A 26,693-nucleotide genomic window follows, 5' to 3' on the forward strand; every position below is an offset into this window, starting at 1 on the left:
TTGAATAAGTATTATATGTGGAAAAATCAGAAGGTACAACTAGATATATCAAATAGGTTTACAGTGCTATCATAACAAACAAAAGAGAGGATAGGCTAACGTTTTCCCACCATAGAAATCAAATTTGTATTCAAACCCAAGAAAAAAAACTATTGAGAAAAGTCAATTCCAAGTCGTGGGATGTGACCAAAGAAGTTGATGTCCCACACATACAAGGCAATAGGACATAAAATGAATAGAGACAAGACCTTTTCATTTAGTTCTTGCAGTAAAGTGAGATACGTAAATGAGTTCTACATTTCTTTGATATTCAGAGAGAGAGATTATGAGTTTATTTAGAAGAAGAAAGAAAGTTAAAGGGGTTGTGGTTTTATCAGAAGGCCAAAATATTATTTCAGGAACAAATGAAGATATTGTTCCACGGAATCAATCAATAGACATTAGTCTTCCTGAAGGAGTTGATGGAATCAATCACTTAAACATAAGTACTTCAAGTGCCACTCAAGTCCTTCATGGGCTCAATCGAGCTGTTAATGGAGCCAGTCGAGTTGTTGATAAAGTTTCTGAATCTTTGGGAGGAAAAGTTTCTCTTCAACTCATTAGCTCTACCAATAATTGTAAGTCATATTTGAAAAATGTTATTCAACTTTTCAACTTTGGGTAAAAAATACTCCTATATTTTTTTTAAAATTTTAAAAATACCTGGAAAGTTTTAAAAAGAGTTCAAACGTTCCTTTATAATTAGTTTTGAATGACCATCGTTAAAGTTTTATTTTAAAGTCGGTGATTTTTCAAAATTCAATTCAAGTACTAATGTACAATTTTGTTAAAATATTTCAATCCTAAAATTCTTTGATATTTTATTCATTCTCTTTATTCTTATTATCGTCCATTTACCTTAAGTGAAGTGTGTCATTTTATTAATTTATTTTTTAGATAAAAAAATGGTCAAACAGCTACCAAATTAAGGGGAGTAAAAGTGTACCCAATAAGAGTTGGGAGAGAAAAAATAAATAAATAAAACGATATTAACAATTTCTGTTTATATAACAATAAATGTATCTTAGATTTTTTTTTCTGAAGTCTAAATGTATTCATGAAAATTTTAAAAGTTCAGAGATATTTTTGATACAAAACACTAATGTTCTCCATCCAAATCAACGACAAAGATATTTTTGAACTCTTTTTTTGGAAGCTTAACGATAACTTTAAAATTTTTCAGAGTTCGAGAATATTTTTGACACAGTATAAAGTTCGTGGGTATGCCAAATAATTTAACCTATAAAATTACTTTGAAGTCCTGATCTGATCCACCCATTCTCGGGTTCAATACCAATGCTTGCACATTTTTTTCAATTTGATTTATTTTTTATATTACGACCATTTACGCTTGTTCTATATGAAATTTCCTCACAAATTCATTATAATAGACACGGGTTTACTTTATTTCTCATTGTTTATTGAATTTGGCAATTCCAACAAATGTGTCAATTACCGTTGAGTTATGTCGATCTTTAAATATTATTCTCCCATAAAAAAACATATTAATAATTCTTTGTGTTGAGAGTTTGTATATGGTTTTATGCAGCATGGAAGGGGAAAGGGAAGGTGGGAAAGAAAGTTTACCTTGAAAAGTGGAGTAGTAAAATGAAATGTGGAGGGGATTTTGTTTCATTTGAAGTAAATTTTAAGTGGGATGAAGAGATTGGACTTCCAGGAGCTTTCATCATAAAAAATAGACACTTGACGAAATTCTACCTAAAGTCCTTCTCTCTTGAAAATGTTCCTCACCATGGAAACATCCACTTTGACTGCAACTCTTGGATTTACCCTTTTTCCATTTGCCCTCCTCTAAAATCCAAACGTATCTTCTTTACCAACAAGGTAATTCTTCCTTCAAACCTTAATTTCACCACCAAACATGATTGATGTTAATTTATATCTTCACTTATCACCTTAAGTTTTTTGGGTCAATTTTTTATTTAACATACTATCAAATCACGTGGTCTAGAAGATCTTGTATATAAATTTACCTTCACCCATACCATACCAAATATAATAGTAGTGTTTACAACTATTTATAGCTTATAATTAAGTATAGTCAATATTATTTCAATATCCGCTTTCTATCAAACATATACTATTATAATTAATATATACCCCAAACACAAACTATTTTAACTCATTAATTAAGTATAATAACTAACTTAGCATCCCAAATATTCATGGAGTGTCTTGAATTTAATTTCATTCAGAAAGTCGAGTACTTGTGCACCATCCTTAGCTTAAGTCAATAATAACCCCCATAGAAGATATAGTTAAGACTTGAGCATAGTTTTATTATCAATGGATTAATAGCCTCTCCAAAAGTTGGAATTTCAAATGTTTCCCACGTAAAATAAATATATATATGTATATATAAAAACAATATACGAGTAAAATCTAAGGAATGGTTTTCTAAATTTACGAATACTAACAAATTGTCAATGAGAAAAGTAGCTCATCTATATAAAGAGTGTGAGGTCATTTGGTTTTTTCAATGAAAGATCTCAACATCGATAAGTATATCTGAAATACTTTATATTTGGTATATCAACGCTGATATACGCTATATATAATATATATTATTTATATAAACGATATAACTTGATTTTAGTTATATATTATGGTGAATGCTGTCTGTATGCTTATGTGTTGTTTTTTCATATATATATATATATATATATTTATTTATTTCGTTTAAATATGAATGATTAATTTGATTTGATGGTCTAATTTAGGTTTTTGCATTAGTTACGTTATGTTTACAATTTTTTATTTGATTTTGATACTATATTGTAATTGCATTATTAATTATGTCAATTGATATCTCAAATATAAAAGTATATTAGAATCTATTTGGATTGATTTGAGAAAAAAATATTTTTCAAATTACTCATTTTTATTTAAACACTTTTGATACAAATTGATTAAAATACACTTGAAAAACTATTTAAATTGGTTGTCAAACACTTCAATTTCTTTCACAATGACTTATTTTTTAAATTAAATATTTGAAAATATATTCCAAACACGCCTTTAGTTAATCTAATCTATTTTTGAAACTTCGATATGATTTTTGGTACATGAATTGTGTATAACTATATCATATATATTACTAATATGCATGTTGATACATTAATAATGATAATTTTTTTTTTTAAAAAAAAAATCAGATTTGATGCCTTTTTTTTTTGCTATATTTGAACATTTTAAAAAAAGTATGGCTAAATTTACAAATCTACAACTGTCCCAACAAATATTTAATAATAAATTAGGTATAAATCTCAACCTGGAAACTTTATTTCCTACGAGTTTTTAAGTATGAATTTTTCTGGTTACGCCATGGATTTAGCATAATCTCAAATTTGTAGTGTCATTGTTTAGGCATATCTTCCACAACAAACACCCGAGCCACTACTCACGTATAGAAATGATGAGCTCATAAAATTGAGAGGAGATGGAACAGGAGAGCGTCAAAAAAGAGATAGAATATATGATTATGATGTTTACAACGATCTTGATGAAAAAGATTTAGGTTCAGCAAATGCTCGACAAATTCTTGGAAACTCGACTGAATACCCTTATCCTCGTAGAGGAAGAACTGGACGAGGACCTTCACTTCAAGGCAAGATTTTACTTTTACATTTTTAAATTTGTTAGAGATTGTTTCATGTGGAGAGTTTAGGGAAAGTTCAAAGACTAAAGGTACGTTAGGAATACCTTTTCAAATCATTCATTTAAAATCAATAATTTTGAAAAATGTTCAAGTGTTTGGAAAAAAAAATGAGTTTATAAAAATAAGTTCGTTTACGATAAATATTTGAATTACGAACTTGGTTAATCTTTCCTTAATTTATATAAGAAATTTCGGCCACCACCATCGATAAACTACGACGATTGTCTTCGGCATACACTGGCTACCACTTCCTAGAGATTGCCACTGTATATTCCAACCATCATTGAAACTGGTAAATTCTCTTATATTAATTTGACGTTAATAAAAATACTTTTAGTATATATCAAACCAAATAAATTTGTATATAAAAATACTTTTGAGAAGGGGTTGCCAAACACATGAGTGTTTTTATTTCGAGGAGCTTTTATCCATAGAGTTTAGATAAAAATGAATTTTTGAAAACCAATTTTTTTTCTAAGCAATTTCAAGTAAACCCTAAAAATGAAAATTTTCGACGTGGTTTGATAATGATGTGATTTCCAAATCCAAAATACTAAAATATTGAAGTAAAATATAAGATAAGAATCAATGTTCAATACCAGGTAACATTGAAACTTGCAAAACATTAAAAAGCATGCAACTACTTGTGACAAGCACGAACAAAACTACCTTTTTCATGGTACAAAAGAAGAATAATTTCCACTAGAATTTGTCTTGCCAATGGGGAAAACTAATCAAAATAAATTTCTTGGGAAGTTTCATTTGTATGAATATTGAATTTCATGAGATGATCTTATATTTGTGTTATGTCTATGGTTGATCATGTTATTATTATGTTACTAACAGATGGGAGATATGAGAGTAGATCATCAACATTAATGCTTAAGATTTATGTTCCTAGCAATGAAAGATTTGGTCCTTCAAAGAGATTTGAATTCTTTGGTAAACAATTGGATGCAAAATTAGCTGATCTTCATCCATCTGGTGTTGAAGAATTTGAATCCTTCCAAGATGTACTTAAGCTCTATGAACTACTTGAACAGCTTAAAATCCATCGAGAGTTACCCAAAATTCCATTGCCCCAACTGATCCAAGGTATGTAATTTTTCATTATTTAAACCTTTCAATTCAATGTCAATCTAAACCTAGTTTAGTAAATAAATATATTTATTGCCTTTTCTCATACCAACATTTGCCGAAGAAGAAAAAAGGTAAATATCGAGAATCTCACATTGAAAAGATAGAGAGATTTCTTAATCTTTATACGATATATCTGTTTATTTTTTTTATAGCCAATTAATTTTGAGATAGAAGCAACACCCGAAAATTAAAGGGGTAAGAAAAGAAAACTAAGTTAGTAACTATATTGATGATTTGAGTAATGTGGTCTTAAAATTGAGACTATTTTTTATTTAATGCGATATAACAAGTCCTAAATTAAAATATTTTACTTATATTATGGTCTATTATTAAACAGAGAATAAATTTGCTTGGAGGACTGATGAAGAATTTGCTAGAGAAATGTTGGCGGGAGAAAATCCAATTGTCATTCGTCGTCTTAAAGTAAATCATAATATTTTTTCTTCCTAATTTTATTTGCTAATTTTTTTGAGGAAGTTAATTTCTCTATTTAATTTCTTCTAATTAGATTTTTATACATAATTACAGGAGTTTCCACCATTGAGTAAGCTTGACCAAAAGGTTTATGGTGATCAAGACAGCAAGATAACTGAAGAACACGTCATAAATAGTTTGGATGGATATCTTACAGTAAATGAGGTATTTTTTTTTTCTATATAAAATTAAAGGAAAAAAAAACACTTTTATCAATTTTCGATTTAGTTTCTATTTGGTCCCTAAATTTTAAGATGTTATACGTTTAGTCCTTAAGTTTTGAAACTGATTTTAATTGACTCTATATGTTTCGAAATGTTACAGTTTTACCTTTGATATTTGAGTTTTGTTTTAATTTAGTTTAGGGTTTCGAAATTCATACATTTAACTTTAATTTTTCATTATATATCCACTTTCAATAATTGGTGTTAATGTCAATTAATTTATTCAAAATAATGTTGGACTTTTTTTAATAAAGTACTAGAGACTGAGGGATCCGTAGTTGCACCTAGATATCTCAACTAGGTTGATACATCCATCACACTCTCATCATACCCTAGTTCAAAAGTGATGTATTGGTAAAGGAATATGTACAAAAGAGAGCAAAAGTAGAGCTCAACGTTCAAAACGATTACAAAGAAATGAGAGACTAGAAGAAAGTGTTCCAGTTGAGAGAAATACATGAAGCATCGTAATTATTTAATTGTTTTAAATTAATTAGTAGGCATTAACACTAAAGATGAAAAGTGAGTATTTAGTGAAAAATTAAAGTTAGCATAGTTCTTGAGATCTAGGGACCAAATTAAAACAAAACTAAAATGTCCAAGGTAAAATCGTAACATTTTGAAAACTAGAGACTAAAATTGAAATGAAACTCAAAACTTAAGGACTAAAATAGGTAGGATTTTGAAACTTAAAGACTTTTTGAAACTATACTCAAAATCTAAGGACCAAAACGTATTTCACCTAAAAATACATAATTTGATTGAAGCTTTTAACTTTATGTTCTATGTTATTTAATGATATGAAGTTCCATCTGAAAACCTATTGGCAATAGAAGTAGCTCATCCATCTTATAAGGGGTGTGAGGTATCTTGATTTTTCCTATGTGAAATTTTCAACATATCTCCTCAATGGTGCCTCTTTTGGGTTGACCATTCTTAATCGAATCCCATTTTTTTTTATTTTATTGAATCGAATAACCATTTGAGTTTTATGAGCTTTGATATCATCTTAAATCATCATTTAACCCAAAAGCTTAAATTAGTAGATAAAGTCGAATTTAATTTTATATTATTTAACACTCCCTCTCACTTGCACTTGGGGGAGGAAATAACATTGTAGAGGTTTGAATACATGATCTCCCAAACCAATCTCCTCTAATACCATGATAATTTTAGAGAGAAAGCTGAGAGAAAATTCTAGAGGGATAAATGGAGGTGGATACATTAGGATTCCAACCACACTTACAAAAAGATTGAAAATGATATTAAATACTAAGCCTAGGCCCAATGAACTTTTACATAAGGTAATAAACCTAAGCTAATTAACAAATATTATTACATAATATTAAATACTCTAACATTGCTAACAAGAACGTAGCTCATTTGGCATAATGTTTGTACTATTGATCTCAAGGTTTGATGTTCGATTTTTCTCTAACATACGTTTACCTTTTTGCTTTTTATTCACAAAAGAAAAATTGGTTATTCACTTCTAGTTTGAATTTTAATTAAACTCTCGTTAACTCAAAAGCTTATATTTTTTAGGTTGGTTATGGTATGATTACCTACATTTTTTCCCCATAGAAATCTCAACTTTTCATGCATAAGAGAGATGTAAAGTCTTAACTTAAAGATCTACAAAATATCACACGTGGATCCAATAGTACTTTGAGCAGAATTGGACCAATTGTAGAATTTAATAGAACCAAATATCATAACCTATTTGGATCACGGATATTATGTTTTATGAATATAAAAATGAAAGATATGGGATTGAAATGTTTGAGATTTAACTATCTAATTAGATAATTAATGTCTCTATTTGGATATGTAAGATAATCAATGTCTATTTGGTTATATAGAATAATTAATATCTTATTTATGTTTGTCTCACCAGATTTTGTATCTAGAAATGAAAATTAAATAATTATGAATAATTATCTAATTAAATTTAGTATTATTAATATATCATTATATTAATTAAATCACTTAAAATAAAAATAAATGATTTTTAAATTAAACACATAAATAAAATTATTTACTTTAATTACTCAAAAAATAATTACATGAATGTAAGTTAATTAGGACTGCTCACATCAATAGTAATTATGAGGCTAAAATATTACACAAATAAATAAAAATAAATAAAATTAAAACTACTCATAAGTATAACAAAAATTACTTTCATCCCATAGAAAATGTCCAAAGATGACATTTGTACCAAAAAACATGGAGGCACAAATTTTTTTATTTTCAGTGATAGACAGTAACAAACAACGATAGAAATCTCTCGTTACTTCTATTTTTATTATTGATAGATCATAGAATTCTATCGTTGATATACTTATTTAATACTTTATTTGTCTGAGGTCTGTTTTAGTGATAAATTGATTATTTGTCTTGACATATAGCCACCTTGATGATTTAAGGCCAAAGAGACAACCAAAACTTATAATATGCTGATAGACCTTATATAAGTATGTAGAAGTATTTCTAAATTTGTAACACCTTGCATTTTCAAAAGAATTTAATTTTGGTTAATTGAAATTTAATTCTAGATTTCATTTTGGTTAAGTAATTTGGATTAAGTAGGATTAGACTATGATAGAAGTATGTAGAAGTATGTCACTGACGAAATTATAAGTATATGCATGATTGATAGTCCTTTTTATTGATAAACTCTTATATATACTATGTCAAAAATAGCCTGTTAACCTAGGGGCATTTTTGTAATTTCTTGTGTAACTAGGGTTTCCCATTGTCTATTTATTTGATCTGTTCTCTTGTACTTTGTGTATCAAACCAATAATAAAAAATAAGTCTCAATCGTGGTTTTTTCCCTATTCTAGGGTTTTCCACGTAAACTGTGTATTCGTTTCTCGTTTTCTCTTTTCATCATGGTATCAGAGCAAAGGGACGAAACCTTAGCCATCTTCGATGAGAATCAACCACAGTCTTCTTCAGTAGCCTCTGTGGGGATCAATGAAGCTACAAACATCGATATCACAACAACCATTTAGGTAGCCATCAAGCGTTACCTCCAAGCTGCGCTGCCTCATCTAATTCCAGCCGCCATTCAGATCCAACAGTCGTTCGAAGGCCAGCCAGGTCGTCCTTCCTAGATTGGAGCTTTAGTCAATGGTTAGAGTCGTTCGATGCTTGAAGCCCACCGATCGGAGCCGTCCTTTAGCAAACCGTGTCGAGCTCAACCTATGAGTGCTACCTATAGGTCACGGTTGGATACTTCCGATCGTAGCTTCCGCCCACGCCAAACCTAGTTGACAGACGATTTCAGGGTTACCCGACGCACTCCCTTCAGTCGTAGCCTTTAGTCGCAGACTTCAGTCGCGCCGAGCCTAACAACCTTCGATTCGTGGTAGCTTCATTCAACCGTGTCGAGTTCGGCCCTTCAATTCCTTCCGTGCCGGCTGATGGTTGAAGCTGGGTTCCCACGGCTGACTCCTTCCAACCCGTGTCCTTGCCTTTTCCCAGTGAATAGAAGGTCCAACCATGCCAAGCAGTAGCGGTGCAACCCGATGCCCTAGCGAGATTCGACGTTGTTTCGCCTATCTCCAACAACAAGTAGTAGACTTCGGAATAGTTCTTGGCATGAATCAACAACTAGAATTCTCTCCCAACCTACTAATCTAGTCTGAAAATCTTGTAAACTCTTTCTCTGTTTTACCCAATACGAATTATTTGTCTGGCTCGATGGGCAATTCTGCAAGGTTCATCATTGGAGAAAAGTTGAATGATCATAATATTTTTCCTAGTCACAATCAATCAGAATGGCATTGGAAGGGAGACATAAGTTTGGGTACTTGACGAGGAAGAAACCAAAACCTGAATCGGGTGACCCTTAGGAACGTATCTGGAAATAGGAAGACTCCTTATTACGGTCAGTTCTTGTTAAAAATATGGATACCTAAATTGGCAGATCATTACTGTATGCTGCAACCGCTAAGGATATTTGGGATGCTGTGTAGAAGCTTTACTAAAAAAGGTAGAATGTGTCTCAGTTGTACACTCTACGTAAGCAAGTCCACGACTGGAAACAAGAACCATGGATGTAACGTCCTATTTTAATAAATTGTCTTTGTTATGGCAAGAGATGGATCTATGTCGAGAAATAGTTTGGAATTGCGCACAAGATGGGGCTCAGTATTTGAAGATTGAGGAAGCTGATCGGGTCTATGACTTCTTAGCTGGGTTGAACTTTAAATTCGATGTTATTCGAAGTCGAATATTGGGCCAAATCCCTGTACCCTCTCTCATGGAGGCATGTTAAAAAATACGGCTGGAAAAGTACAGATCTAGTGCTATAAANGGCCAAATCCCTGTACCCTCTCTCATGGAGGCATGTTAAAAAATACGGCTGGAAAAGTACAGATCTAGTGCTATAAACAACCCAGTTAGCACTTCAATTGAGGCTACGACCTTTGCTACAAAATCATTCGGCTCTGATGATGCTAAGAAACCCACTCCTATCTTTGAGCACTGCAAAAAGCTGTGGCTTATAGAAGACTAGTGTTGGAAGCTATATGGACGACCTTCGAACAGTAGACGTTGCCAGTCACATGACAAGTCAAACCCTAGACGTGCTCTAGTGAGTGACTTGGCAAATGAGAATCCCCAGCATAAACCTCCAGCTGACAGTAAAACCAATCTAAGTGCAGTTGGGGTCAACGCCATTGTGCAGTCAGGTATGTTTTAGTCTTTTGGCCTTATTAGCATTAATTGTAAAAACCCTGACTTGTGACTCAGAGGCTACAGATCATCTTATTGGCTCAACTGATCAATTTCTTTCATATTGTCCGAGTGCTAGTAATGAACGAATTAGAATTGCAGATGGGTCATTTGAGGGTTTGGTACTGCGTGATGTGTTGCATGTTCCTAAGATTTCGTATAATTTATTATCTATCAGTAAAATTACAAGATGTCTGAGTTGTAAAGCAGTTTTTTCACCCGACTCTGTTTTATTTCAGGATCTGAGCTCGGGGACGACAATTGATACTGCCCGACACAATAGGGGGCTTTACTTTCTGACTGATGATACTTCTTCTAGGAATGATTATAGGACCAATTTTATTTCTTTAAATTTTTCTACTTCTGAGAATGACTTTATGTTGTGGCATTTTCGCTTAAGACATCCAAATTTTCAATACATGAAATTATGTTTCCGCATTTTTTTCGCAGTATTAATATACCTTCTATAAATTGTGATGTTTGTATTCGTGCCAAACAGAGTCGTGTCTCCTTTCATTCTTAGTCTTACAAATCGTCTAGACTCTTCATCCTAGTTTATAGTGATGTCTGAGGTCCCTCACCACCTCCACAGGAAAATGCTGTTTGTCACCTTTTTAGACGACCACACTCGGCTTACTTGGGTCTTTCTTCTCATTGATAAATCCGAGGTGTCGTCAGTATTTCAACAATTCTATACTACTGTGGAAACCCAATTTAATGTGAAAATTGAAATTCAGACAAGTGACAATGGGTGGAAGTTCTTTAACGCCTCTTTCCGATACTTCCTCACCTTAATATAATAACTAATAACAAGTTAATTAAAAATATATATATAATATATATATATATAACTATATGTCATATCATATATAATACACAACTTATAGTTTTATATTGTATCAAATGTAATATAGCTTATAATTTTAATGCTCTCATTAATTTGTAGAATTTAGTATAAATCACATTTATACTAAATTTAATTATATGAATCCAATCCATATAATTAATCTTTGAATCATATTCAAATATTTATTTCTCCTCAAATAAACTTTATATTATAGTGTATCAAATACATTATATTTATTATATCATATATATAATTAATCTAATTATATCACATATAATTAATTCCCTAAATTAATTTGAATAATTCAAATCCATAAGAAATTAATTCACAATAATTACTATTGAGCTACAATTAAATTAATTCTCAATCTACAGATTCATAAAGAATCTGTAGATTGAAGCACCATTGGTACTTAGATAATTAATTAAACTCTTTAATTAAATTATGCAACATCCATTAACTGTGGGTTACTTCACTAAAGACCGACAACTGCACTCTTTGTACTTCAGATATATTTTTGTGTTCATTGGATATAACCAATCAACGATGTGATAACCCTTCACAAATTGTTTGTAAGTACAATAGGGCCAAAATTACCGTTTTACCCCTGTAGTTAATCCCTCTATTGAACAATAAGTCATAGTGCAACTATGACTAAACAATTCTTGGGTCAAGAGAGGGTGCGGCGCCACATTATTCAAGCCCATAATTGGCCCTTAAGGGAGCAATTTATCTACTTATCCAGATGTTAAGGAAGGAGTGAATTCTGTCTTGTGTAGCTGTGTTCCCAACTTCCTAATCAGAAAAATCTCCAAAATGGTATATTGTGTCAGCGATCTGACCACTTTCATTCATACAAATCAAAGGACCGCCTTTATAGGCAAGAGTTCACAACTCACTCAAGATTCAGGTCATCTCACTTATGGTCATCTTGGTGAAATGTAAGTTTCTATTATGAATGGTGTTATATAATGAGACTAGTCATTTCGAGTCTTATACAAACTTCTTTGTATATAACACTCCCGCACACATGTATCTATATGAATGATCAGAATCAGACCATCTGTAGCACTTTACAATAATTGTAACATCTGCAAAGCGGGCAGTTGATAACTTGTAGAAATACTAGTTATTTATGCTGACTTATCTTGATATTGCGGCCAAAAGTGAAGGAATATGCGTCGATTGTATGAAAATTAGCTCAGAAATATAATAATCATGAATTATCGCAATTACACCCACTAACATCATCAAGATGATAGAAGAGGATATTTCTATTCTGTTTTGCAGGAAACGAAATCACTGCTTGCGATCCAGGCTTAATGAGAAACTGAACAACGCATCTTTGTCACATTGCGCCCGTCAATCAACAATGAAGAGACTATTAACGCAATGACGGCACAATACGACAATCGATCCCGAGTTAAATTTCAACCGCATGCGGTAATAAAAATAACACCGCATGTGAGCAACCGATCGAAAGATGCAGCTGAGTGATGCAAATGTGGAGATATTTGACGGTCTGATTGTATAATAGAAGGAATATTTATTCCTCCATCTTCGGAATTTTTATAACAATAAGTGGGGCCCACAAGCAAGAGTCAAAGCTTTTCACCTATAAATACCCCCATAGAATTCAGAGAAGATATACTTGATACAAGGGCGAATTGATGCTAGATTATTGAGAGAGAGGCTGAGTTAGTACTGATCGGAAGAAATCCGGGAAGAGAAGAGACAAGGTCGAGAGGTGAGTCTCAGTGCGATTCTGCCAAATCCCCGTCGTGAAGCTCTGTGCTTAGATCCCTGCTACCGGTTGAGCAAGCCTGAGAGACACATCTAGATGTGTATAAGAGACAGAGTTAGTACTGATCGGAAGAAATCCGGGAAGAGAAGAGACAAGGTCGAGAGGTGAGTCTCAGTGCGATTCTGCCAAATCCCCGTCGTGAAGCTCTGTGCTTAGATCCCTGCTACCGGTTGAGCAAGCCTGAGAGGGAAGCTCATCCATCCATTCACTCCATCCACATCGGCAAGCAAATCTCCATCCAGATCGGTGCCAAGAAGTTGGCGCTTATTTGTATTTGTTTCTAACTCTATTCATCAATTGTATTTCATTCTATTAATCTCTTCATTCACAAATCATGTATCAGATGCTAAATAGTTTTATTGAATGTCTCAATCATTTCCATTTCCACTTCTCTGTCTATTTCCGTTCTTCCATTAATCGTTTTCTCCATGAAGTTTTCTAAATCCCTTGGTAATTAATATGGATTAAATGAGTAACTTAATCTGTGATAAAGAGATAATTGCGTTTAGCTAAGGTATGCTAGACGGCATCTTCACCTGTGAGAGTAGAAGTGAAGATGCCATTCTGATCTGTCGAGAGAAGGCTAGAAGAATGTGTTAACTAAAGCGAGTAGTACTTCCAGAGATGGAAGCAACCTTATGTTCATTACGTTCGTCCCTATTTCATCACAGAGATGTGGGAACGCAGCTGATCACTGAGAGGTATATGCTAAGGGAAAAGCGGATCCGTACTTGTATATTTAACGCAATTAATGAACTTGCGCTGTTTGTATTAATTATCTTTTCTGTTTCTGCTTCACACATAAGACTTGTCACCGCATTACACGATTTTTGTATAATCTTCACAGCTAGCGTTGACCTCGGTATCTTGTAGCATGAACCTGTATCTTGTATCATCATAGCTTAGGTTTACTTTATCACAATTGATCTTATTATCACATCTTTACCGCTTTACTTTACTTTATTGCACGTTTAATTAATTATACACAAAACTCCTTTATTAATTTGAAAAACCTCTGGTCGCATATATCACAACATAACACAATAACCTCAAACAGTCCCTGTGTTCGACCTCGGATCACACCGAGAAACTTGTGGTGAAATTATACTTGGTTTCAACGCAAGGAAACTTGTGACAACGCACAACATACTACAAGAACATTCATTAATAACGCATATCTCAAAGTAGTATCGCATATCATCGCATAAAATCTATGTCATCAAGTTTATGGCATGAACTTGCATCATAGTACAAAATCTGCGTTACAGCCGTACTCGTAGTTTCGCCAAGATAAGATACTCAACCTTATCCATCTACTACAAGATCATTTGGGTTATCGCTTAAACATGATCCACCTGTATGTCTTTACATATATGTTTAAGCGACAGATGATAACCTTGGATGTTGGTTTATTGGTTTGTGGGTTAATACTACTAAATATTGAATAAAACATCTCATATTTTATTAAATAAATAAAATGTTTGTATATTACAATTACAAACTATAGGACTCATGAGATTTAGGGCATCAACCCCAACAGTTAGTCCACATGAGGATGTTGCTACTTTGAAGAAATGGAATATCAAGGTACGTAAGGCCATGTTTGCAATTAAATCTATAGTTGATGAAGAAATGTTGGAGCACATTAATACAACGAAGATTCTAAGAAAGCATGGGACACGTTTGCCTCACTTTTCTAAAAAAAAAAAATGATGCAAGATGCAGTTTCTAAAGAACGAGCTCATATCAATTGCTCAGAGGGAGATGACTATCAACCAGACCAAGGTAAAAACTCTATGCCGTCTCTGAAATATATTCTCTTCCACTATTTCAGAATCAAGAATGAGGAAAATATTATCCATCGGCTTAAACCTGACTATAGAAGCTTTATTGCTGCTATTCAAGGTTGGACAATCAAACGTTCTCTAATTGACCTAGAAAATATGCTTGCCAGTCAAGAAACATTGACTAAGCAAATGTTAGAGGACATTAAAGAGCAATAAGAAAGAAGTGCTGTGTACTGGCAAAAGAAAATTTTCATTCAAAATATCAAAAGAAAGTAGGATAAAGAAAAGATGAAGAAACTCCAAAATGCTCTTAAGTAGGGTGAGCTAGTAAAGCTAATTAAAATCACGAGCATAGAAAAAAGGGTCAATGTTATAACTGTGGAAAGATAGGACTATCGTCGAAAGAAAAAGGCAGTAGAAAGCAATGATGTCATCTCCCAGGCTGAGAATATCAGTGAAGAAGAGTGGGATGCAGAGGCATGCTTTGCAACAACAGATCCCAACCCCCAGTCCACATCCAATGTGGTGGAGAACGAAGTGTTAGATCTCTATGTAGAAGAGGTAAATTATGAAAATGAGTGGAATGTCGATTCAGGTTGCTCTAACCACATGTCAGGAGATAAGAGAAAGCTACAAAACATATTTGAGTATTAAGAAAGTCGAGTTGTATTAACTACAAACAACTCTAAGTTGCTAATAGCCTAAGTTGGTAATACTATGATAATGCCTCGCTCCAATTCCAATCAAGTGGAACTGGAGAACGTATTTTATGTGCCTGGAATAAAGAAGAATTTGGTGTCAGTATCTTAATTGATATCAGCAGGCAACTTCGTCGTGTTTAAACCTGATGATGTCTCATAATCTCAAAGTCAGTGGTATGTCATTGATGGAAGGACAAAGAATGGATTCCATTTACGTCATGTCAGTAGAGACCGCCTACGTGAATAAAACATGAAAGAATGAAATAACAGATTTGTGGCATGCAAGACATGGTTATGTTAGCTACAACAAATTGAAGACAATGATAAATAAGTCTATGCTTAAGGGGCTTCCTCAGCTTGATATCAAAGAAGATATGGTTTGTGCTAGTTGCATTCTAACGTATCTTGTCTTGTCAAGCAAAGCAATCTTCAATCAGTGGTATGCGCTATATGGTGACATTTATTGATGACTTCTCCAGGTATGTTTGGGTTTTCTTTATGAAAGAGAAGTATGAAACAATTATAAAGTTTAAAGAATTCAAAGAACAAGTTATTGAATTAGGAAAAGGAATTCAATGCCTACGTACAGATAATAATGGAGAATATACGTCTAATGAGTTCTCTCAATACTTGCAAAAGTACAAGATATGTCATCAATAGACATGTCCAAACACTCCACAAAAAATTGGTGTCAGAAAGAAAAATTAGACATTTTGCAGAAGTATGTCGCAACATGTTACACGTAAATAACATGCCACGAAGATTTTGGGCTGAACGCATAAGAACAGAAGCCCATGTGATTAATAGACTTCCCCAGCAAAGGCTTGGGTTCAAGTCGCCTTATGTAAAGTTGTTGAATATCAAGCCAACAGTTGGACACTTTCGAGTCTTTGGTTGTGTGTGTTATGTGTTTGTACTAGATCATCTAAGAAAGAAGTTTGACAAGAAAGCAATCAAGTGCATCTTTGTTGGATATGACAACCAAAGAAAATAGTGAAGGTGCGTTGATCCTATCAATGGACGATGCTATACATCAAGGAATGTGATATTTGATGAAGCATCATCATGGTGGACACCCGAATTAGAAAAGGCACTCAAAGATGAGAAGTCTTTCAAAGAAGGAACAAAAGAAGAAATAAGTTGAGTACAACAAGCTCTAATATAAAGAGAAGAAGAAAATGACGAATTTGAAAAGGAGCAATTTTGGACACAAAGTTCTTGGAAAAGTGGAGTACATAATCAAGAACCACAATTACGAGGATAAACATATTGGGTTCCTTTAAAGAGAAATCTTCTTCATATAAACATAGAGGAGTTAACCCTTCTTCATATAAATTATTTCTTATGGTTCTTTTAGGGCATGAATTCATTTTGGTGAGATTTACCCTAGCCACCAAAACACAAATCATCTCTACTCTCTTTAAAGAGAAATCTCTCTACCTCTTCCTCTTCCAATTAGTTGGAAACCACCCATCTTTCTATTGGAATCATTGAGAATAACAAGGTTGTTTTCGTGGTCGTGTTCAGGTTCGATTTAGAAATAGTTCGTGCCATGATTGAGAGGATTTTTCGTGGAGCTCGAGAATCTTCAAAGGTAAGAATGATTCTCTCTTAGTTTTCCTTCTCCAAAATATGCTATTTCATATGTTTATCCTTCATATGTTCTGTTTTAGAACATTGTTTATGTTTATTCAAAAATAAATTTTCGAGATACAAGGCATTTACACGCTTCCGCTCGGAATTCGATCCCTACACAACAAGACTAAGAAAACCTAATTCCAGGCACGTGAATGCGGCATTAGCAACATTTGAGGAGCCAACAACACATAAAGAATCGTCAAAGAATATTCAATGGAGAAAAACCATGGAAGAAGAAGTTAACGCATTAAGAAAGAATCGAATGAGGGACTTGGTGCCGAAGCCTAAAGATGTTAAGCTCATATCTTGTAAATGGATTTACAATATTAAAACTCGAGCAGATGGGACAGTAGAGAGATACAAAGCTTGATTAGTGGCTCAAGGGATTTCTTAATAGTGTGACTTGGACTATGATGATACGTTCAATCATGTAGCAAAGCTCACCACTGTTCGAGTCTTATTAGCATTTGTTGCTAGTAAAGAATGGAAGCTATCACAGATGGATGTGATGAACACTTTCTTAAATGGAGAGCTAGATCGAGAAATATATATGGAGCAACCAAAAGGATTTGAGAATGAAGCTCATCATGACTACGTTTGCAAGTTGAGAAATATTTTATATGGTTTAAAGCAAGCACCAAAAACCTAGTATGGAAAAATTACAGAGTATCTAGTTGAAAGGGGCTTTGTAGTAGCTCCAATAGATTCCAACTTATTTGTCAAAGCTCAAGGCTTAAAGGTCACAATCATATTAGTCTATGTGGATGATCTAGTTATAATAGGAGACCACACAGAAGAAGTTTGACAAATAAAGCAAAATCTACTTGTCCGATTTGAAATGAAAGAGCTTGAAAAACTAAAGCAATTCCCTGGTCTAGAGGTGGAATACTCAGAAAAAGGGTTGTTCCTTGGACAACAGAAGTATGTAAATGATCTTTTGCAAAAGTTGGCATGAGTGACTGCAAGCCAATATCTACACCGATGGAAGTTAAGAAAAAGTTCTGCATATATGAAGATAAAGATCTTGCAGACTCAACGATGTATCATTAGTTGGTAGGTAGTTTAATCTACCTTACCTTAACAAGACTTGATATCTTATATTCCCTCAGAGTTGTAAGTCGTTACATGTAGAATTCGAATAAGCCTCATCTTGAAGCAGTTCAAAGAATTTTAAGATATCTAAGAGGAACAAGTGAATATGACTTTTTTTTTTTTTTTTATAAGAAAGAGGAGGACTGGAAGTTAGAAGGCTTTTGTGATGCTGATTATGCAGGAGACCAAGATACACGAAGATGAATTACTGGTACTTGTTCAAAGTTGGTTGTGGAGAAATTTCTTGGTGTAGCAAGATACAAGCAACAATTTCATTATCTACCACATAAACCAAGTATAGAGTAGTAGCCATGGCAGCACAAGAGAATATGTGGATAAAGTAACTAATGAAGGTTTTGCACCAAGAAATTAATCATGCAGTGGCTTTATAATACTGCGACAACCAATCTGCAGTTCACTTAGTTAAGAATCCAATATTCCATGCAAATACCAAACATGTGGAGGTACATTTACCACTTCATTAGAAAAAAGGTACATCAAGAGAAAATTGAGATGAAGGCAATAAAGACAGAAGATCAAATTGTAGATATATGCATAAAAGGGCTACCAGCAAACAAAATGAAAAGTTTCGACAGTAGCTCGGGATGATTGAACGACCCAAAATAGTTAGTGTTAAGGGGAAGTATTAAAATATATAGCAACACTAACTAGTCTAGAATGTTTTTGAAATATCTACCATATGACATAAAAATGTAATTTAAATTTTTTTTCTAGAGGTATGTTGTAATATGTAAAATAAATATCTCAAAAGAAAAGATCTAGAAATATCCTAGATTTTTTTCTTAGATTCAAGAAAATTGAGAATTCCTTTAGATAAGGATAATGATCTAAATATCTAGAATGTTTATAGGATCTAAGAATAGCCTAAAAAATCCTTTTACTTGGGATCCGTAGATTTCGTGCCTATAAATAGGAGCCAAGCAAGAAAAGAGAGTTACCAAAGAAAAGTGAATGAATGTTAAAGAGTAAAAGAGTATTATGATAAAAGTGTCCCATCATTGTAAGTTCTTAATGAAAGTATCTTTCTTCCAAGATTGCCTCTTTTCTTTTTTATACCAATTTCTTCAACATTTAATGACTCTTATTTATAGTCATAAATTCGTGACACAAAAGAATTGTCATGAATTTTGAAAAATCTGAAAAACTCTGTTTTTTCTAAAAAATGCGTGATCTGAACTTTCATGACTATTTTTCTCCCTCCTCTTTAAATGTGATATTGTTCATGTGTCATGAAATGTATATTTTGTTGCAGTGAATACCAAATCGGGATAGGGAGTGAGTGAAAATGATTTATAAGACTCAAGTTCCATGATTGTACTTTATTTCATCTGTTATGTTTATCCGCTGCAAGCTTAAATTTCATTTTTTTTCATATGAAATTTATTAAGTTTAAATAATATATTTATATATATTTTTTACGGAATAGAAGTTCATATGAAAAGGAAAATCATGCTTGCACTTTAACACTTTTACCGGCAATTATTTAATGAAAAATCAAAGTTAAAAATGTAAATATTGAAACATAGGAATCAAATGATTCAAATCATTCGAATTTTTAAATTTTTTATTTTCATGCACATTTATATACTCTTTTACAGGCAATGAAGGAAAACAGGCTGTATATATTGGATCACCATGATTCAATAATTCCATTTCTAAGAAGAATAAATTCATTAAATTCCACAAAAACATATGCCACAAGAACAATTCTGTTCCTAAAAGATGATGGGACTTTGAAGCCTTTGGCAATTGAATTAAGCTTACCCCACCCAGATGGAGACAAATTTGGTGCCATTAGCAGAGTAGTTTTGGCAGCTAAAGAAGGAGTTGATGCCTCAATTTGGCAATTGGCAAAGGCTTATGTTGCTGTTAATGATACTGGCCACCATCAACTTGTTAGTCACTGGTAACCTCTTAAAACAAACTCTCAACTCTTAAAAAACCCTAAGGATTATATATTTATAATTGTATTACATTTTCAAAATTTAAAGTAGTTTTCCAATTTTATCCTTCTTTTCACATATTAAGTAAGGGTATTTTGTAAATAACCTGAATCTTGAACCAAAGAACCTGCGTTCTTTGTCAGCAGAGCTTTGATTTTAAGGCAACCCATATCTAGTCCAATCGTCGGAGTTGAAAATCAAATTGATTTGAGGATTTTAGTATTGAGAATCAAGGTCCACATATTCAAGGTGTTCTTTGTTCAACCTTAATTTGGTTTTTATATTAATCAACTCATTTTAATTTGTATTTATGTGTGTATAGGTTGAACACCCATGCAGTAATTGAGCCATTTGTGATTGCAACCAACAGACAATTGAGTGTTCTTCATCCCATTCACAAGTTGCTAGTGCCTCATTTTAAGGATACCATGAAAATCAATGCTCTTGCAAGGGAATCTCTTATTAGTGCTAATGGCATCATTGAGAGAACTCATTATCCAGCTAAATATTCCATGGAGATGTCTTCTTTTGCTTACAAAACTTGGGTCTTCCCTCAACAAGCTCTTCCTGCTGATTTGATTGAGAGGTAAACCATTTTCATCTCTTCAATTTTGTTTTGAATTCTACTACAAGAAAAAAGATTTCTCGACGCCAAAACATGCATCACGAGAAAAGCTATGGGGAGAAAGTGTGTCTCCCGACGCATCTTGGCTGCCCCCGGTAAATGTGAAGAACTCCCAACATTGTATAATTGTCCTTATGAGATATAGTTGAAGTTTGGATATATATGAGGTTCAAATACAAAAGTACTCTTGAATTTCGCCGCTGGCTTAAAAAATAACTTTCAAAAGTTACACTTTTATCTTTGACTTTTCATAAATGTTTCAGTTAAATTTTCGAATTGTTGCAAACATAAACAGACACTGTGAACTAAATTGAAAACAATAGCAATTAATTGGTTTTTTTGTAAAAAAAAAAAAAACTAATAGTCAAAAACTTAAATGTCTAAAACACATATTTAAGCTACAAATACATACATAAAATTAAATTAGAAAAAAAATGTTATCTTTGAATATAAAAAATGAATCTATTGACTTGTGGTTTGTTGTTTCAGAGGAATTGCAATTAAGGATCCAAGTGCCCCACATGGAGTCCAATTACTCATAGAAGATTATCCATATGCTGTTGATGGACTTGAGATTTGGACAGCAATTAAAACATGGGTACAAGATTATTGCTCTTTTTACTACCAGAAAAATGAAATGATTTGTGATGATCAAGAGCTCCAATCTTGGTGGAAAGAGCTTAGAGAGAAAGGTCATGAAGATAAGAAAAATGAAACATGGTGGCCAAACATGCAAACTCTTGAGGAACTAGTTGAAATATGTACTATCATCATATGGATTTCTTCCGCTCTTCATGCTGCAGTTAATTTTGGACAATATTCTTACGGTGGTTTTTTTCCGAACCGACCAACAATCAGTACGAGATTGTTGCCTGATGAAGGAACTCCAGATTATGAAGAGCTTGAGTTGCATCCCGAGAAGGCTTTCTTGAAAACAATTTCTTCTCAACGGAAAGAGAGCATTTCAGTTGTGTCAATAATTGCGATTTTGTCAATGCATTTTTCTGATGAGGTGTATTTAGGGGAAAGAAGCAATCCAGAGTGGACATGGGATAAGGAAGCTTTGGAAGCATTTGATAAGTTTAGAGGAAGATTAAAGGAAATCGAGGAGAGGATTCTGAAAAGAAACAAAGATCCTAAGTTGAAGAATAGAGTTGGACCTGTAAATGTACCCTACACTCTACTCTTTCCAACTAGCACCAATGGCCTCACAGGCAAAGGAATTCCTAATAGCATTTCCATTTGAAAGTTAAAAGCTTTTGTGATGTACTTATCTAGTGATTTTTAGAGAATGATTAATGTTGTATATTTTTCTAGCTATTTAATAGACTTTGAATCTAATTATGTACTGTAACTCATAAACAGAAGCTACTAAACTTAGTGGTAATTTAACATGCTCTTAGAGTTAGGAGGTCCTATATTTTGTTTGAAATGCTATTTTCTCTTGAATATCATTGTTAATTTTTGTTTGTTTTGGATCCTTTACAACTTTTCAAGCCCAAAAATGAGAGTTCTATATTAATTTGACTATTTTGTAGCCACCAATTTTTATCTAATTCAACACAAACATGCTTTAAGAAATTAAAATTGATTCAAAGAGAACATCAATTCAGAATGCAATCCTTAGTCAAGAACAAAAAACTCAAAAAATTACAAAGAATCCTTAATCTAAGAAAGTAGATAGAAATTATTTCAATAATCCATAAACAAATTACAATCCGAAATAAAATCAATAAAACCTACCTAATGATGCTGAAAAGATAGGGAGGAAGAAAAAAACCCGGCCTCTCCTTGACCTACATAAAATCCAACATAATTTGACCTAAAAATGAAGAGAGGTATATACAGAAAGCAGTCGTAGCATTGCAACGCGGTTACGCAGCTGGCCCTCGAGCGTTGGGCAAGGGATGTGACGCTGGCTTGCGCAAGAGGCACACACGGAAGGTTGGAATCGCACCAAGAGTTCGTATCATTGTAATGCTATTGACAATGTTGCAACGCTACCCTATATATTCAACTATTGCCTTTTAGCATTGAGATATCGTCAGGCTTAGGCATGATGAGTATTACAATGATCATGTTAGAGGCTGTTTGGTCATTTTTACTCCTTTGGAGCCTGAATGCTCAACTTATCTTTAAATTGCATCAAATTAACCTTATTTGGCTCCAAAAGCTTGGCTCTACCTTTTGGTTGCTCCATATCTACAAAATAGGATAATTAATATTAAAAATATTCTAATTAGCTTGAGTTAAGCTAGGAATTATAACTCTTTCTTAGAGCTATCAAACACCCCCAACTCAATTCTTGCTCGTCTCCAACAACGTAGAAACACACATACAAACAAAATTTATTAAAAATATCATGCTTGTTCTAAAATTACGCTTATTTGTTACTCTAATCTAAACAGTAAAAAAGGATGAAATTTGCAATCAACAATGAAATTTGATTACAATCAATCAACGAAGCATATTTTTAAGAATGATTCTAGCCTAGAGTCCTGCTAGTTAAGCTTGCACGACCTATAAAGATTTTAGAAGGTTCTCAATCCATTTTTTCCCTACTCTGGCTTGATTATCGACCTTGAACATACTAAACTTGCAAACAAAATGTGCCTAAAACCCTACACTAAGACAAGAGTACCTAAACTCATGCACACAAATTTTAAAAGACATTTCTTTTACCTATAGGGCTAGCTTTCACACTCAACTGCTGAGACACTAACCACTCTTTTCTCGTGGGCCTAACTAGATACGACGAAGGTAGCTCTTTTCGCGTCTATCCATGCACACACATTTTTATTTTTTTTATTTTTTTTTTAAAAAAAAAATTCCAAGCAACTAATTTACTTTTCTTATATATATATTTTTGTTCACACACTAGGTCCTTTTTTATCCACTTTGTCAAGTTTTGCTCTAAAACAAGTATGGTTACTCTTAAGTCAAAGGTGGACCTTTCGGGATGACAACAGAAATATAAACCTAATAATACATTTCTTAGCATGCAAGATTTTAATTTTGCAAGAACAATGACTTGAAGATGCATAAGAGAAGATTTTTTTTTTTTTAAATCGAGCTAAAAATCATGATCATGCTTTCTGAACGTTATTTCATGCAAATTCAATCACAGGAAGAGTGTGCCATACACTATTCATCATAACAAGATAAGCAACAAAGCAAACACAAACAATCGAGCACACAACAATGTCTGAGCACAACACCCAAGGACTCCAAATCAGATCAAAATTAAACTACCCAACGGGTACCACACCCCAACTTAAAATGATACGTTATCCTTAATGTATCCCTAAATAAAGCTCTATGAAAAATAAAACAAGGGAGCAGAAAAACTCCCTTGATAACGTTTTCGTGCACGAGGTGATGGTTGGTTGGGTTTAGCACTCTCTTCGATTTGGTTTTCTTTCTTTTTAGGCTTTAGAGAGACTTACAAGAAAGAAAAAAAATGGAAAAACCAAAAAAAAAAACAAAAGAAAACTATAGACAAAAAGAAATTATTTTAAATTCTATTCCTAGAAAGCAATTAAAAAGTTTCACCTTGCTGCCTCTAGGAAGTGCAAATTTTTAACGTTGGTTGCTTGACGTGATTTATCCCCTACCAAGGTACGAAGAAATCTCTATTTCTCTGATCCCTTCTTGGATGAGTCGATATTGTTTAGTAAGGCTATAAAGGTTCCCATATTTTGAAAAAAACTAGACAGGTCGAATTTGTGAATTTTTTAATTTTATAAAAGAAAAAGGGAAATAAAATAAAAGACTAAAGGACTGATTCGACTCAATCAACTGACTCTGACTCGACTCAATCAACTGACTCTAACTCGCAAGGTATAGATGAGCAAAATTAAAAACTATACGAGATGCTAAAGAGAAGAATAGATTGAGGTTTGGAAGCCTTTAACTCTTTTACTTGAGACTCCTCGAAATGAGGCATAAGCTCATACTTAACCTTATTGACTTGTTTTTTACATGGTGGGGAGTAAACATCTTCTTCATCATTGAAAGGGTAAAATTTCTCTATGAACTCGGCCTTAGTGATATGAATGATGGGAAGCTCCAAATGGTTCTCCAGTGTAAGCATGGAATTTGCAAGCTGAAGAATAGAATGTTGGGTTTTATGTTCTAAAACTCGTGGTTTGTAAACAATAAAATTATTCTGATAATCAATAAATATGTTATTGAAGTTTGATTCAATAAAGTAGTTAATGAAATATGAATTGCTTATTTCGTTTTAAAAGTAAATCTAATAAACTTAAGATCCATGGCTATTACATGAGTTCTTGAACTTTATGTGGAGACATAAGAGTGATCAAGTTCGAGTAGATAGCCAAAATGATCTATATTATATGAATAAGGATGGATACCTTATTCCGGTAATACTATCGAATACGACTTACTTTGTAGTTATTTCAATCGTTGTAAAGTGCTACAAACGAAATAATCCAAATTCGTTCACGTGGAGACATGAGGAGTGGGATAGTAGAGAGGTTGTTTCCTAAGTGCTGACTTCAGGTCTTGAAAAAAGGGCCCCACCCTCTCATTGGCTTGAGAGGGACTCGGTTTAATGATTGGATCTCAAATCAATTGTTCATTAGAGGATCAGTGGGACTTAAGAAATAAGAGGTAATCTCAGGGGTAAAACAACTATTGACCCAGCTATTATTACGAACAACCTGTGAAGGGTTAACTTACTAATCATGGTTATATTGAGTGGACACAATATATCTACAATGAGGGGAGTGCAACTACTGGGCTTTAGTGGAGTGACCCGGTAGTTAATGAATGATGATTAATTAAGTTAAAGAGTTTAGTCGGTTAATCTCGGAGCGTTGGAGCCTATGATCTGTAGGTCCATTAGGTCACCTCATTAGCTCACAAACGGAATAAGCCTTAGAATAGCGTGATGAGTGAATTTGAAACGTTCAAATTCGAATTAAGGGAATTAGTAATTATATGTGATATAATTACACATTTAATTATCAAATTAAACGAAATTGAAAATTTTGATAATATTTAAATATGATTTAAATTTCAAATTACATGAATAGGGATTTATGGTAGTGGAATTGGTGTTTAATTAATTTAATATATGATATTAAATTAATAAAATTAATAAAATTAATAAAATAGTTTAATTAATTTTTAATTAATTTTTAATTTCATTAAAAAACAATTATTGAATTAATTTTGTAAAATTAATAAGGTTTAATTAAAAGAATTAAAACTGAAATTGGTTTTAATTTTGAAATAAATTTCAATTTTAAAAGAAAAATTGACTTTTGGAAAAACCCACTAATGTGGAGTTTTTCCACTTTGAAAACAACTCATTTTTCCACTCCAAATCCATTAATTCAATGAAGTAGGTTGAGTTGAAGATTGATTCATGCAAAATAGTTTTTGATGAGAAAAGAGATTTAAGAAGGGTTCTTCTAGTTTATACAAAAACTAGCGTCTTCTCTAAAATTCTTTCGTAAATTCAGCTTATTTTGAGTCCCAAAACTCAACCTAAGGATTTAAAGAATAGTAGAGAAGAATTTGCGGTGGTTCATGACTAGTAGCTAAGGAAATTGGAGCTGAATTTGAAGATCAAAGGTGTTCTTCAAAGGTATTTTTGAAACCCTCTTTATTTTGAATGAACATGCTTAATTTGTTGTTAAAATTAATGAATTATAGTGCTTAATGATCCTAAATTCTTCCTCTGTTAGCTTGTTAAAACTAACAATTGGTATCAGAGTATGATTTAAGTATTCAATTCATGTTAATTATAGCTAGGTGGGTGTTTTTCATAAGATGTATGAAAATAGTGAACTGATATGTTTTTTCTCAGTTATGGCATTAAATTCTCTTCATTTATATTGTAATTCTTGTAATTGGCTCTTAATTGATGGGCCTTAATGTGTGTTTAAGTATCTACAATTTTA

General features: G+C 32.9%; 1 protein-coding gene across 1 annotated transcript; it reads left to right on the top strand.

The window, feature by feature from the left end:
- The first annotated feature begins 255 nt into the window (after positions 1-255).
- LOC120069357 (probable linoleate 9S-lipoxygenase 5) lies at positions 256-22,192 on the top strand. Its single transcript, XM_039021101.1, has 9 exons — positions 256-617; positions 1,589-1,884; positions 3,427-3,667; positions 4,565-4,813; positions 5,196-5,281; positions 5,387-5,497; positions 19,791-20,098; positions 20,458-20,721; positions 21,250-22,192. Exons 1-9 carry the CDS (start codon positions 326-328, stop codon positions 22,004-22,006), a joined length of 2,604 nt encoding a protein of 867 aa, XP_038877029.1. The 5' UTR covers positions 256-325; the 3' UTR covers positions 22,007-22,192.
- Positions 22,193-26,693: the final 4,501 nt, after the last annotated feature.

The sequence above is a fragment of the Benincasa hispida genome, unplaced genomic scaffold (genome assembly GCF_009727055.1).
Source record: "Benincasa hispida cultivar B227 unplaced genomic scaffold, ASM972705v1 Contig32, whole genome shotgun sequence".
Classification (NCBI taxonomy): Eukaryota; Viridiplantae; Streptophyta; class Magnoliopsida; order Cucurbitales; family Cucurbitaceae; genus Benincasa; species Benincasa hispida.